At 38.7% G+C, this 16,137-nt stretch overlaps 1 protein-coding gene across 9 annotated transcripts in view; it reads left to right on the top strand.

The window, feature by feature from the left end:
- The window catches only part of LOC103787319 (uncharacterized), a 48,247-nt gene extending 32,421 nt beyond the window's left edge, over positions 1-15,826 (top strand). For 2 of the 9 annotated variants that reach the window (XR_013533271.1, XR_013533268.1), the window contains 3 exons: positions 3,665-5,349; positions 7,705-7,921; positions 13,944-15,826. Coding sequence is in view for 3 of the 9 variants with exons in the window: in XM_017970735.5 (XP_017826224.4) it covers positions 3,016-3,088; positions 3,665-4,869 (1,278 nt within the window). In the remaining 6 variants the exon portion in view is untranslated. Of the gene's footprint in view, positions 1-3,014; positions 3,089-3,664; positions 6,225-7,704; positions 9,320-13,943 lie in introns of those variants that run through there. The other 7 variants (XM_035294436.3, XM_017970734.5, XR_013533269.1 and 4 more) reach the window with 6 other exon arrangements.
- The last annotated feature ends 311 nt before the right edge of the window (positions 15,827-16,137 follow it).

Raw genomic sequence — 16,137 nt, 5'->3', positions numbered from 1 at the left:
AGTGCTTCATTGCTTCTTGAAATTCCATATAATTTTGGTGTTGCTGTTTCTTTTCCTGCAAGAATTTAATTAGAAATTTAACCGGGATTGCGTTAATCTGTACATTACATTCAGCAGTTCAGACTTCATAGCATTCATTACTTTAAACATTGAACAAAAGCATGCTTAAGAGTGTGTTGTATAGTTTCTGTACATGTGTGAATTCTTTTTCTTTCTTTTTTTTCTACTCTCATTCCAGTTTGATCATTAAAAGTAATTGGTAAAATTTCAGTTTAAAAAAATGTGTTGACTTTTCTTGTGCCCTAACATGTAGTCTATCAAGGAGAATATTGTGTGAGCTATTCTGTTGTTGAGCAGTGTGCTCTACAATTCTGTTAGGCATAATTGTTTTATACTGCTTTCAAGTCTTCTATTCCCTTATGAATATTCTCTCTTGTTTCATTATTCATTGCAGAAATTGAAGTATTGAATATCCTATTACAATTATATTGCTCCCTAACATCTTTAATTCTGTCAGTATTTGCTTTATATTATTTGAACCCTAATGTAAGTTACACACACACACACACACACACACACACATTAAAATATGTCTACACACATTTGTCATGGGTTCTCAATAAATGAACCTTTTTATTATCGTTTAATGTCCTCCTTTGCCCCTTTTGAGCTTTTAGTTAAAGTATATCTTATGAAATAGAGTTTTTGACTTAAGATGTATTTTGTGTTATATTACTTGGGCCTCTTATTTGGTTGTTTCCATGAAATGTCTTCTTTTATGTTGTCTTTTTCAGTCTCCTTTAATCATTAGACCTCAAGTGACTTGTAGAAAAACAAGTTGCATTTTGTTCTTCAATTTTTGGAATCCCTTTATTTGGTGCATGTATTTTGAATGGGAAGTTTACTTCATAAATATTTGAATAATTTGCTGAAATAGAAAAGCTTACTTGTTTAATTTATTGTTTTACTGGATTATTTTATCTTTGTTTCTTATTTTCTTTTTCTGTCTTCCTATTTGTCTTTTAGATTTTTGTATTCATAGGACTTCTTATACTTTTGCATATCTATACAGATACTTTATTTGTGGTATCTTGGGAATTCTGTAAAATTTGTGAAAGATAAAATAATTTTTTTTTTTTGAGATGTAGTCTCACTCTGTCATCCAGGCTGGAGTACAGTGGTATGATCTCGGCTCACTGCAACCTCTGCTTCCTGGGTTCAAGTGATTTTCCTGCCTCAGCCTTCTGTGTAGCTGGGACTACAGTTGCATGCCACCATGCCCAGCTCCTTTTTGTGTTTTTAGTAGAGATGGGATTTCACCATTATGGCCAGGATGGTCTAGATCTCCTGACCTTGTGATCCACCCACCTCAGCCTCCCAAAGTGCTTGGATTACAGGTGTGAGCCACTATGCTTGGCCAAAATAATGTATTTTAAACTGGTAAAAATGTAACTTTGGTTTCATTTGAAAATTTTTCCTTATTGCATTTGCTGTAAATGTCGTTATTGATGTCACTGATCATATTTTTTATGTTCTGTTTTTATTACCAGATTATGGTGAACCGTTTGTAATCATTTTTATGCTTTTGTCTTTGAAATTTTAGAGAATAATTAAAGTTTTTTTACACTATTATGATAATGATACAGAACTTTGTATATGTACATATCTTTTTCAGAAAGGTACGTATTTCCATATGATTATGTTTTGTTTTCTTACATCATATTATTTTCAGTGGAAGATACTTCAGCATTTTTTTTTATAAGGCAGGTGTGCCAATATACTTTTTCAGCATTTGGTTATCTTTACTTTTTCTTCATTTTCAGCACAATTTTTCTGGTTTTATTCTTCCCATTTAGAAGTTATTTTTCCTTCAGCACATTAACTATATCACAACTTTCTCTTCTCTGGAAAAATGATTTTGACAGATTCACTGGTTATCTTACAAGAGCATACTTATAAATGACACAATACTTTTACCTTGCTGCTCCTAAGAGTCCATTTTTCTCTTTGACTTTTGAAACTTTGCTTATATATGTGCCTTGTTATAAATCTGTGCGTATCCTAGTTGACGTTTGTTGAGCTTCTTCATGTTTTACATCCTTTTTTTACTTTTGAAAATTCCTCAGTCATTATTTCTGTATCTTTCACCTCCATGATTTTTAAAATATTTTTCATGTTTTCACTAATATTTTGATTTTTTAAATTATATTTGGTTGTGTTACCACTTAGCTCACTGGGCTTTATTCACGTTAAATTTTTTAAATTTGTACTTCGTTTTTTTTCTGAAAAATTTAAAGTTGTTGGACCATATTCACCTTGTAATGTTTGCTTGTTATTTGAACATTAGCAAAAAGTTGTTTGTCACAATCTTTACAATGTAGCTTTTTCCTGACATAGTCTAAAACCAATTGTCTTTGATAGAGCGTATGGGAACCTCATTCATGTTCTAGTGATGTGTCTTCTCTTAAATTTTGTGTTTGTTTTTCAGTTAAAAGGGTTTTTCTTTTTTTTTTTTTTTTTTCAGGTGGAGTTTCACTCTTGTTACCCAGGCTGGAGTGCAATGGCGTGATCTCGGCTCACTGCAACCTTTGCCTCCTGGGTTCAAGCAATTCTCCTGCCTCATCCTCCTGAGTAGCTGGGATTACAGGCACGCGCCACCATGCCCAGCTAATTTTTTGTATAGTTAGTAGAGACGGGGTTTCACCATGTTGACCAGGATGGTCTCGATCTCTTGACCTCGTGATCCACCCGCCTCGGTCTCCCAAAGTGCTGGGATTACAGGCTTGAGCCACCACGCCCAGGCAAAAGGGCTTTTCATGTTTCTTCTTAACAGTCTCTAGTTATTTGTTCTACCTGCTTCCAGTATTTAGCACTGCATTCTGTTCCTGAAACATTTACAAAGTATACCACCACTTCTCTCAGAACTGTTACGGGAGACAGAAACCATTTTTTGTAAAGACCCCCAAAAGCCAAAAGTAAGGATATGTGTGTCAGTATTTTTCTTCTCTTTAAAGGATGAAGCCAGGAGTTGACAGTTTACTCCTAAGGGCACAATGCTATGTTGGGGAGGAGGAAGAGCTGTTGATGGGTAAATGTAACAAACTTTCCTTCCTGTTCCATATGGTTCTTGGCATTGTGCTTACATGGGGCATTGCATACAATTAACTCATTTATAGATTTCAAACAGAGGCAATTTTTTTAGTATATGTTTGTTACATGTATATATATATATATATTTTTTTGGAGACCTGGTCTTACTCTGTCACCAGGCTGTAGTGCAGTGGCATGATCTCAGCTTACTGCAACTTCCACCTTCTGGGTTTAAGTGATTTCTCCCACCTCAGCCTCCCAAGTAGCTGGGATTACAGGCATGTGCCACCACACCCAGCTAATTTTTGTGTTTTTAGTAGAGACGGGGTTTCACCATGTTGGCCAGGATGGTCTCGATCTCTTGACCTTGTGATCTGCCCACCTTGGCATCCCAAATTGCTGGGATCAGGTATGTCACCACACCCGGCCACATGTATATGTCTGTAAAAGAATTATGGCCTGTGGTATTTTGTTATGCCAACTTACTAATGTACTTTGTATAATTATATAAGATTTGTAAAGTATATTCATATGAATCTAGTAAGTGGGATAATTTGTTATTTTTTTCTTTCAGCTATGTGTTCTCCTTTTACCCAAGACCATTGGCCAGTGGAGGGCATAGAAGATTCATTCCACAAACTTATACTGAGAAGATATGAGAAGTGTGGACATGAGAATTTACAATTAAGAAAAGGCTGTAAAAGTTTGAATGAGTGTAAGGTGCAGAAAGGAGGTTATAATGAATTTAATGAATGCTTGTCAACTACCACGAGCAAAATATTGCAATGTAAAGCACGTGTCAAAGTTTTTAGTAAGTTTTCTAATTCAAACAAACGTAAGACAAGACATACTGGAGAGAAGCCCTTTAAATGTAAAGAATGTGGCAAATCATTTCAGAAGTTCTTGCAGCTAACTCAACATAAGGGAATCCATGCTGGAGGGAAACTCTACACATGTGAAGACTGTGGCAAAGCCTTTAAATGGTCTTTAATATTTAATGAACATAAGAGAGTTCATACTGGAGAGAAACCTTTTACATGTGAAGAATGTGGCAGCATCTTTACTACATCCTCACACTTTGCTAAACATAAGATAATTCATACTGGAGAGAAACCCTACAAATGTGAAGAATGTGGCAAAGCCTTTAATAGGTTTACAACCCTTACTAAACATAAGAGAATTCATGCTGGAGAGAAGTGCATCACATGTGAAGAATGTGGCAAAATCTTTACCTCATCCTCAAACTTTGCCAAACATAAGAGAATTCATACTGGAGAGAAACCCTACCAATGTGAAGAATGTGGCAAAGCCTTTAATAGGTCCACAACCCTTACTAAACATAAGAGAATTCATACTGGAGAGAAACCCTACACATGTGAGGAATGTGGCAAAGCATTTAGACAGTCCTCAAAACTGAATGAACATAAGAAAGTTCATACTGGAGAGAAGCCCTACAAATGTGATGAATGTGGCAAAGCCTTTGGACGGTCCAGAGTCCTGAATGAACATAAGAAAATTCATACTGGAGAGAAACCCTACAAATGTGAAGAATGTGGCAAAGCCTTTAGACGGTCCACAGATCGGAGTCAACATAAGAAAATTCATAGTGCAGATAAACCCTACAAATGTAAAGAATGTGACAAAGCCTTTAAACAGTTCTCCCTCCTGAGTCAACATAAGAAAATTCATACTGTAGATAAACCCTACAAATGTAAAGAGTGTGACAAAGCTTTTAAACGGTTCTCACACTTGAATAAACATAAGAAAATTCATACTTGAGAGAAATCTTATAAATTTAAAGAATGTGGGCAAAGCCTTTGGATGGTCCACAAAACTGAATGAACATGAGAAAGTTTATACTGGAGAGAAACCCTGGAAGTGGCAACAGTATGAAAAAGTTCTTTACCTCATTCTCAAACCTTGCTAAACATAAGAGAGTTCATACTGGAAAGAAATTGCAAATGTGAAGAATGTGGCAAAGCCTGTGGGTGGTCCACAAATCTGAATGAACATAAAAAAATTTTTACTGGAAATAAATTCTAGAAATGTAAAGAATGTGACAAAATCTTTAAAATAGTCCTCACGCATGAATAAAAGAAAATTCATACTGGAGAGAACCCCTACAAATTTGAAGAATGTAGTAAAGCCTTTGGATGGTCCACAATCCTGAATCAACATAAGAAAATTTGTAAGGCCAGGTGCAGTGGCTCACGCCTGTAATTCCAGCACTTTGGGAGGCCAAGGCGGGCAGATCACCAGGTCAGTAGATCAAGACCATCCTGGCCAACACGGTGAAACCCCATCTCTACTAAAATATGTATATATATACACACACACACACACACACAAATTAGCTGGGTGTGATATGGTGGGCACCTGTAATCCCAGCTACTTAGGAGGCTGTGGCAGGAGAATACCTTGAACCAGGGAGTCGGAGGTTGCTGTGAGTCAAGATCACACCACTGCACTCCAGCCTGGTGACAGAGTGAGACTCTATCTAAAAGAAAGAGAAAGAAAGAAAATTCGTGCTGGAGAGAAGGCTTTGCCACACATGTGGCAAAGCGTTTAATTGGCCGTCAACCCTTAATAAATAGGATTCATGGTGTAAAAAAACTTCACATGTGAACAATGTGGCAATGCCTTTAAATGGCCCTCAACCCTTAATGAACATAAGAGAATTCATGCTGGAGCAAAACCCTTCACATGTGAAGAATGTTGCAAAGTCTTTACCACATCCCCAAACCCACGCTAAACATAAGAGAATTCATACCAGAGAGAAAGCCTACACATGAAGAAAAGCCTTTAATAGGCTCTCAAGAGACCCTTATTGTACACGAGAGAATTCATTCTGGGGAACAATTCTGCAAATGTGAAGAATGTGGCAAAGCCTTAAGACAGTTCGCATACCTTTATGAAGAATTCATTCCACAAACTTCACTGAGAAGATAGGTGAAATGAATGTAAGAAAATTCATGCTGTATATAAAACCATAGAAATGTCAAGGATGTGGCAAAGCCTTTAAGCCATACCCCCAAGCTTCTTAAACATGAGAGAATTCATACTGGATGAAAGTCTTACAAATGTGAATAATGTGGCAGTCTTTAAATCTTCCTCAGTCCTTTTTAAATCATAAGGTAATTCATGCTGGAGAGAAAAAATGTGAAAAAGCTTTTAACCACACCTCAGTCTGTTCTAAATATAAGAGTAATGAGGCCAGGCGGGGTGGCTCACACCTGTAATCCCAGCACTTTGGGAGGCCGAGGTGGGTGGATCACGAGGTCAAGAGATTGAGACCATCCTGGTCAACAAGGTGAAACCCCATCTCTACTAAAAATACAAAAAAATAGCTGGGCATGGTGGCGCGCCTGTAGTCCCAGCTACTTGGGAGGCTGAGGCAGGAGAATTGCCTGAACCCAGGAGGCGGAGGTTGCGGTGAGCCGAGATCGTGCCATTACACTCCAGCCTGGGTAACGAGTGAAACTCTGTCTCAAAAAAGAAAAACAAAAAAACTACAACAAAAAAAGTAATGATATTGGTGAAAAGCCATAAGAAGAAAAATGTGGCAATGGCAAAGCTTTCAAATGCTTGTCACATCTTACTGTATATAATTCCTACGGATGAAATCTCCTGGAAATACAAAAATGGTGGCAAAACTCTTTACCAATGCTCATCTTTTTGCACATGATAGCCTTTATACTTGAGAAAAGTTGCAGAAATAGAAAAATTGTAGAAAAGTCATATCTACTCACATTTTACTAACTAAACAAAGTTCAGACTTCGTAAAGACATTATAAATGTAATTTATGTTGAAAGACTTTTTAGAAAATATAGGCCTTTAAAGAGAAATCTTAAGACAATGTAAATATAAAGAGGGTTGCAGTACCAGTATTTCTATCATGGATCTTAATTGTGCACATCTTGCAATAGAGAAAAACCCTAAAGGAGACTTCAACATGAGTAAATTTATATTAGAGAGAAATCCTACAGATGAAATAAGATGTGGAAAAACATTTGTTCAAAAACTGCAGCTTAAAAAGCACCAGAGAGTTTATATGAGAAGACATTTTGTAGATGCATTAAATGTAAAGAAATATTTAGTCTAAAATTAAGACTGTGAACATCAGGATTTACAATAGAACTAAGGAGCTAACACCAGATACTACATTAAATTGGAGTATTAAGTATAAAAAGCAATCCAAAGTTGAACCTGTTAGAAACTTTCTTTGTATATAAGTTGAAAGAAGATTTTTGAAGAGATACTACATTTAAAGTATATTTTTTCACTTGAAAAAAGTATAGATTTTTTGAAAAACATATAATAGTTTCACTCAATTTATTTCATACTGTTTCAACATTCCTGTTTATGTGAAAGCATGTGATGAATTGTTGCTGCATCAGAGATAAGAGATTATTCTTCATTAGGTAGGCATTACTAATGAACTTTTTTTTTGTAGATGAAGTCTCACTCTGTCGCCAGGCTGGAGTGCAGTGGCACAATCTTGTCTCACTGCAACCTCCACCTCCCAGGTTCAAATGATTCTCCTGCCTCCGCCTCCTGAGTTGCTGGGACTACAGGTGCATGCTACCACGCCCAGCTAATTTTTGTATTTTTAGCAGAGACGGTGTTTCACCATGTTGATGAGGATGATCTGTCTCTTGACCTCATGATCCACCCACCTCGGCCTCCCAAAGTGTCAGGATTACCGGCATGAGCCACTGTGCCTGGCCTATTCATGAACTTTAAAAGAAAGAGGACAGAAATGAAAGATCCACAATGAAAATCTAAGCAGAGAGACATTTTTGTAGTTGACAATATTGAGTGATGCATGAGGTAGGTGTTCTTCTGCATTGTAGTAGTAAATTGTTTTACCAATTGTACATTTATGTAATAAAATGCAGTAAATTTTTAAATTGTCTTAATATTTTGGAACATAATTTTTTAACTAAACAAAATTGTTGATTTGTTGAAGTAATTGTTGCTTGAATGAAGTGTTATTATGCCACCAACTTTAACCTGTCCCTCCTTACTCAAGGTTGTGGGTAAAAGATGGCAACAATGGTGACACAGTTGAATGAAATTTTTAGTGTTCTTTTTTCAGTGACTTTAAATAGCAAATACATTGGAGAATATCATTTCCATATGTTGCATTTTATTGTTATTTTTTAAAATTTTTGTGGGTACATAGTATGTGTATTTATCTATGGTATATATGGGTTATTTTCTTATATAGGCATATAACATAATCATCATACCAGAGTAAATGAGTTATTCATCACCTCAAGCATTTATCTCTTGTATTATACACAATCCAGTTATACACTTTAATTATTTTTAAATGTAAAATTATGATTGTAGTATTTTATCAGAGTATAATTATAATTCATAAATTTTTGAGCTCCGAATGAGTACTTTAAAAATGTTTTATGTTTATCTTTGAACATGTGGCATCTTTCCGGCAAACTCATACAGACTTTAGTTTCATTTATATGAAGTTAAATATATAAATGTGTTGCTCTGAAGATAAACATTAGGTTTAAGAAAATTATGGAGTGAGCAATTCTGTTTGTGTGAGTTTGTACCTATCTTCCAAAGAAAATAGCAATATTAGAACAAAGAAGATTTTATTAATACCATGGATAATTTACTAGAAATCTAGAAACCTAAAACATTCTTAAACCACATCTATATTTTTTATCTAATTAATTACTGTAAAGTCTATTGGATTGTTGTTGAAAATGTTCCCATGCAAATTGTTTTTATTTGTCTGGTGCTCATGCTAGAGCTACAATTTCTTTATTTCTCTGTTTTTGTTTTCACTTCATGAAGTATTATGTGAGCCGGTCAGAAATTATAAGAATTATTTTTATAAAACTCAGTTTTGAGCCCAAAATAATTTTTGGCTGTAATTTCATAATGTGTGTATTAAGTTATATTTTAGTTAGAACATTTCATTTTCTTGTTTTAATTGAAGAACCCTACATAAGCTGTTTTCTGTGGTTATTCTTTCACTTTTTATAACTGACACAAATGAGTTTATTGTGCCAGTTTGTTCAGGTAAGTACTGGGAAAGCTTTGTAAGTCATGGGGATGTTTTGATATATTATTGTAGTGAACAAACAAAACCCTGGGATCTCAAAAAAAAAAAAAAAAGGTTATTGAACATGTATACACTTTGCAAGTATGAACAGTTTGTTTCTACTGCTCATAAAAAGGGACAATATTAGAAAACATTTAATTTCCCAAACTGATGATCAGACAAAACCCATATATTTTGTAGCTTTTTTTCCTAACCACCGTTGAAGTCAGATAACCTCTGAAAATGGCCGTTCTTCTTTTAATTTGTAATTTTTTTATAAGTTCTATGTATTTTTTAATTGAGTTTGTGATTTTTTTTCTTTCTTGTCAGGGGTTTCTAACACCTTTGTGTGTGTGTGTGTGAGACAGAGTCTCACTCTGTTGCCCAGGCTGGAGTGTAGTGGTGCAATCTCGGCTCACTGCAATCTCCGCCTCCCAGGTTCAAGCAATTCTCCTACCTCAGCCTTCTGAGTAGCTGGGATTATAGGTGCCTGCCACCAAACATGGCTGATTTTGTTTTTGTGTTTTTAGTAGAGATGGGTTTTCACTGTGTTAGCCAGGATGGTCTGAAGCTCCTGACCTCGTGATCTGCCTGCCTCAGGCTCCCAAAGTGCTGGGATTACAGGCATGAGCCACCATGTCCAGCCCTTAACACCTATTTTACTGGAGTCTCTCCCACATCATTCTAGCAGGGTAATGACTGTCCACACATCCAAGAATACATCTGTCCTGAACCTGTTCTTACAGGCAAGTCAGAAGTCAAGAAATCCAGGGTGTCATCTAAATCCCTGGTAAAGCCTCCCATCAAGACATGAACTGGGCTCCTTTTTACCTCATAGACAGCCGAAGGATTGGAGGTGGATTTATTGATTGGCCCCATGCTGCATCCAAGCACTTGGGCTAGAACTCAACCCTGACTGCCAAGCTGACTGTAAACAGTATTGAAGTTTGCTGTCATAATGTACCCTAGCCTGCCACCAAGACGCTTGTCCTGCCCACTTAGCCTCTGACTCACAGCTGTATTGGTGTAAATGCAAACCCGGCTCTCTGGCTGCCAAGAATATATAAATCCAGAACAGCAAATCAAGCATTCAGGCACAAGGCAAGAGGTCTTTCCAGGTATCCAAAACAGACTTCTCAGATTTTCCCAAAGACTGACCTTTCCTGATTTCACCCCCTGAAAGAATCATAAATGGAATCTGGGAGCCATTCAGACTCTAGCCTACTCTTTAGTGAAAATGGACTTGGCTCTAAAATGGCAACTCATTGTCCTCAAGAACACAAACTGAGATGCTGAACACTGGCCTCCTGCCTTCCCGTGACAGATCTTACCCAAATCCCGTCGAAGCCCACATTGTCTTTTAACCTCCACCGTCCAGACATGTTCCAGAACAATCCCTCAGAATTGTTTAATGAGCTGGGACAAGGGGTGATGGAGCTCCAGGTTTAGAATGGCTGCTTTGTCTTTCTCTTCTGAGAAGTCTGTACCTGCTGGTCAGAGCTCTCACCCCTCAGGCAGTTTAGCCCATGTCCTAGGAACTGCTCCCTAAAATAATCTTCTTCTAGTCTGTTTTCCCTCTGAAGAGAGGGTACACAAGACTCTATGCTAGCGAATACATAACCTCAATTCTCACCTGACTTGATTAACTGATGAACTTAGAAAGATAAAGATGCAGGGAACATCCTGTGTCTGGTAAATCTGTGCTTCTCAGCTTTGGTGCCTGTGAAAATGCTGGAACCCAAAAGGATATTCGGTGGTAGACACACAGACGCTGCCTAATAAAATTATGTAAGCTTAAGTTTAATATAAATGGAACTTAGAATGTCATATAAAATATTGTTACTTAATTTGATAGGAAAACTCAGATTTTATAAAGGCATTAAATATAATTTTAATAGGAAACTGAAATTTATGTGCACTTGGTATATAAATGACTGAATTTTGGGTGATTCAGTAAAGGTCACATATAACTATGAGTGGTTGCTGACAAAATGCTCCTACAGATAGCATATTGCACATGCGTTTTGATTTGTTCCTTTATCTGAGGTCAATTTTTCTTAATTTTATTCATCAAGTGTTATACACTAGACAGAAGAGACCTAGTTATCATGTGCTCTATGGAACTGTACTTTGTTAGAAATTCACATTTTCAGGCAAAACCCAGATATACTGTATCAGAATCTGTATTTCAAATATTTCCAGGTGATTCATATGCACATTAATAATTGTTAAGTGGCAGTTATTCTTTATATGGATGGACTGATTTCTCCAAAAGGTACAGTGAAGACTGTATGTTTCAATGCATATATATATTATCTTACAGAAAATAACTAAAAACAATAAAGTGGGGATAGGGAAGGAGTTGAAGTAGAAATTAAACAGAAATGAGACATCATTAGCAGATATTGAGGCTGAGCATCAGCCTATTATACTATTTTGGTTACTATATATAAGTTTAAAATATTGCCTAATAAAACACTTGTATAAAAAGAGAAACCATCTATAACATTAGCTCTTAAGACTGGGGTTACATTTGGGGAGGAGAAAAAGAGGAAGTGGTTTGTGGGGAAAAACAGGGGTAGTTACACAAATGTATTAGCTTTGTTATAATTTATCGAGCATTATGTTAATTGTGGATGTATTTCTGTATGCATTGTTATACATCAATAAAAATGTAAATATGACATATTTAATCCTAACTTAATATTTCAGAATAATGTGCATTGTTTTTTTTTTAATGCAATGTTTGGTATTATTTGAAAATGGAGGATTGGCCAGGCATCGCCTGTAATCTTTTGGGATTGTAAATGCTTTTGGGAGTGGATCACAAGGTCTGGAGTTCGAGTCCAGCTTGGCCAACATAGTGAAACCCCTTCTCTACTAAAAATACAAAAATTAGCCAGACATGTTGGCACACGCCTGTAGTCCTAGCTACTTGGGAGGCTGAGGCAGGAAAATCGCTTGAACTTGGAGGTGGACATTGTGGTGAGCCGAGATGGCACCACTGCACTCCAGCCTGGGCAACACAGCACCCTGCCCCCGCCACACCCCAAAAAAAGCGGAGCATTCACACTCAGGCATCATGAGATGAATATTAATATTCCAAGGTATCTATTTACATCCTGACCCTTGGGAGTCTCCCTTAGTCTTTCATTTTTTACCTTAGTTGAGTGAGTAACATAGTTTTAGTTTTGGGGAATGCAGTTTCTTTCTTTTTTTTTGATATGGAGTTTTGCCCTTGTTACCCAGGCTGGAGCCCAATGGCGCGATCTCGGCCCACTGCAACCTCCGCCTCCTGAGTTCAGGCAATTGTCCTGCCTCAGCCTCCTGAGTAGCTGGGATTACAGGCACGCGCCACCATGCCCAGCTAATTTTTTGTAGAGACGGGGTTTCACCATATTGACCAGGATGGTCTCGATCTGTTGACCTCGTGATCCACCCGTCTCGGCCTCCCAAAGTGCTGGGATTACAGGCGTGAGCCACCGTGCTCAAGTCCTTCCTGCACAATAACATTCACCACAGCCAGGCCACCTAGCACGGTGGGCTGCACATAGTGTGCGCTCTGTGTGTGGAACTGGTTCTAATCAGGAACAAAACAAGTAGCAGAGGTCAGTTTTTCAAAGGATAGGATGTAGATAATACAGGTAGAACTGAAAGGCCACAACTCAACAGCAAACCCATTTTACATTAATTTGAGAAATATTTTCAGCTGGTTCTCTGAAAGATGTTGGTTTACACAGACATTTGGGAGTATGGTTGCATATTGTAATCATCTGGAGAGCTTTAAATCACACTGTTGCCTGGGTCTGTCTCTAAAGATTCTGGCTTAATTATTCTCTTGCAACTTGGGTTTGGGAACTTCAACCACCACCACCACCAACATGCACAGCAGGCTATTCTAACGTGCAAGCAAGGGTGAGAAGCATTGATTCAGGATGAGAAATACATTGGTTGTGTTTGATTTCTGTGTGCTCTGGGGATTTGCCCTATAGCTGCTCCTAAATGTGGGGTCTTAGAAAACATCTTTGCCCTTCAGAGCATACTCTTCTGGTTGCTAAATAGCAGCAGCCCTATTGCTGTCACTTGCCTTCAGAGCAAAATTTGTTTTAGGAACAGTAATTTAAATAGTCTGCAAATACAGAAAACTTCAAAGAGTTTGCAGATCTATTGAGTGCATTATAGGTGTTTTCAAATTTCTCCTATGATAAGAAATTAAAAATGTAATGTTGGGCATTAATTTCCTAAACTCAATGCTCAGCAATTTCCTAAAATTGTTCCTAGTTTTTCCAAGAGACTTCAGCAGCATTCCCTGGAGTGAATTATTTTCAATGGTGAAGAGTACTGCATGGATGGGATGAGATTCTCAAAAAAAAAATCTTGCTTCTATTTCAGAAGTGTCCGTCTTCACCCCTTTGAAGGACTAGGAAACCTGGCTGAGTAATGTGGTCTATGGAGATCCATGGGCTTCAGAGTCAGGCAGCATCATTCCTGAGTCCAAGCCAGCTGCTTGGTAGCTCTGGGGTAGTTATATAAGCCACATCTGCAAGAAAAGTCACGGTAAAATTGATGGCAAAAACAGCAATTTAACAATATTTCTTATTGTATTCATGTTCCTAGAAATGGCTTTTATAGTTGTTCCCATCAAGAGACAGCTTCTGTTTCCTAAACTTGAATCTCTCCTGCCTTATTTGCACAGGCCAAAGCTGTGCATATCACAGTGTGCCAGTTTGGGGCCCAGACTCAAAAGGTCTTAAATACTTCTGTTATCTTTTTCAGAATTCTTCCATCTCTATGGGAACAAGCCCATTTCAGCTTTCTGGAGGATAAAATAGCATGCTGAGAAAAGCCAAAGTGTGCCAGCTTACACACAGCTTACTCCCAGAAGCAGAGCCACCTAATTCACCAGGAGCTGACCACTCACACCCGAAGGAGCCAAACTGAACCCAGAAGAATGACCCAGCTGAGCCCAGCCTGAATTTCTAACCAGCTCAATCCTGAACTAGTATGTTTTCGGATTGTTAGGCGGTTGTAGCTTAGTAATGTATAAACCCATTAAAGACAGGTTTCCAGGATTCCAGGACAGATTGATTACAAGTAACCTGAAAATGCTTGGCACCCTGTAAGGATCGATTTTGTTTTTCCTTTATTTAAAGTTAAATTTGTTGTAAGATGATATTGACTTATACAGAAGTGAGGCAGGAGAATAGGGTCTGGAGGCAGGGAGCTTAAGGCCAATTTGTGCTGACTTCCTAAGAGAAAAAGCACCAAGGTCTGGGAGCAGGGAACCTAAGGCCAATTAATATGAACTTTCCACATCTAAACTAAAAGGTAAAACCTCATCTACACCCAAGTAGCAACGGGTCAAAGGCTACTGTCACTAAGACCCTCCCCCTTTCACCAGTTCTCGGTAGAAAAGGAGAGTGCTGCTGGGCGCGGTGGCTCACGCCTGTAATCCTATTACTTTGAGAGGCCGAGGTGGGTGGATCACCTGAGGGCAGGAGTTCAAGACCAGCCTGGCCATCACGGTGAAACCCCATCTTTAAAAAAAAGGGAGAGTGCCTTGGAGTGGCCATGGGCCAAGCACAGGCTATGCCTTCATCTGCATAGGGTACCAATTCACCTCAGCCTTCAATTAGCCACAGTCCAAATCTTTCATTCAGATAATGGGTAGCTGATAGGGATCTCAAAAGAAGTACTTAAAACCCAGAAAGCTTTGTAACCGGGTCCTTAAGCTGCTTGCTGGGGCCCACACCCACCTTGCGGAGTGCTGCTTTCCTGTGTTTCATTCCTTTGTGCATTTTGTTAGATTCTTTATTCAAAATGTCAAGGATCTGGATAACTCATATTCACGGCCTTCCTTCTGGGAACAGAAGTGCAGGTAGATGTGGATGCAGGTGATTGGTGCTAAAACTCACACAGTGCCCACACCACGGGAGAAAAACACACAGTTACAGCCTGACAATTAGGTCCAAAGGCAAAGAGCAAAACAAGAAGTTTGCCTTTAATCTATTCCCTCTACATCTAAACTCTGGAGGGCAAGGCTGTGAAGAGATCTGAAGACATGGTGCTCTCTCCTCCTGGGGCCCCATCATTCTTTGTTTACTGTGTGATATTTAAAAGGAAAAGGAAGCCCTGAGAGAGGAGGCAGTCAGAGGCAGTTTAGGAAGATGGGGACGGAGGATCTCGGGAGAGGAAAAACACACGCAGGACTGCACCTGCATCACCCATGTAGCTAGTAGGAAGAAATATGATTGAGAACTTCCTTTTATGCCAGGATGTTGCTCAGAAGGGACTGTCCCAACTTAGGCCCAGGTGTAATAAATCAACCTAAATATCATTAACTTGACCAAGTTCCTTACAATGTTACTAACATGACTTAAGTATTTTGCTTTTAGCTTTACCCTTTCCACCTGCCCTGGGTTTTCCCTGGGCACTCATGGGTAATAACCAAGATGGAGACACTGGTCAACCCCAGGCATGCTCAGATGCAACACCCTTGGGGGGAACTTTACCCCTCCCATTTGGGCAGAACCCAGAGAAGACTTCCTTGTTCTTGCCACGTAAAAGACCTAGAACTCAGCTCCATTTCTGGCAACCTGCTCTCATGTCCCATCTTGCTGAGAGCCTTCCTTTTGCTTAATAAATCCTACTCTGCTTTACTCTCTGGTATCTGTGTGCCTTATTCTTCTCGTCGGGGGATGAGAGCCCCGACCTGGCTGACTGAGGAGTCCACCACACCAGCACCAGACAGCAACTGGGAGACCGTGGTCTTCACGTGGACACTCAGCTTGCAGCCCCTGATCTCTCCACTGTCCCAACCACCCAAAAGCCTGAGGAGAAAAGTTGGTACACAGGCTGTTTCCTCTATTCCAGCAGAAATAAGGTGTTCAGGCTCTCACTTCCCTGAGGTCGGAGCTCTCGAGGCTGCACTCAATGTGGCAGCCACCTGCCATATGCAGCTACTGGGTAC

Source organism: Callithrix jacchus, chromosome 3 (genome assembly GCF_049354715.1).
Source record: "Callithrix jacchus isolate 240 chromosome 3, calJac240_pri, whole genome shotgun sequence".
Lineage (NCBI taxonomy): Eukaryota > Metazoa > Chordata > Mammalia > Primates > Cebidae > Callithrix > Callithrix jacchus.
The sequence above is the reverse complement of the archived record's forward strand: the minus strand, read 5'-3'. Positions and strand labels throughout refer to the sequence as shown.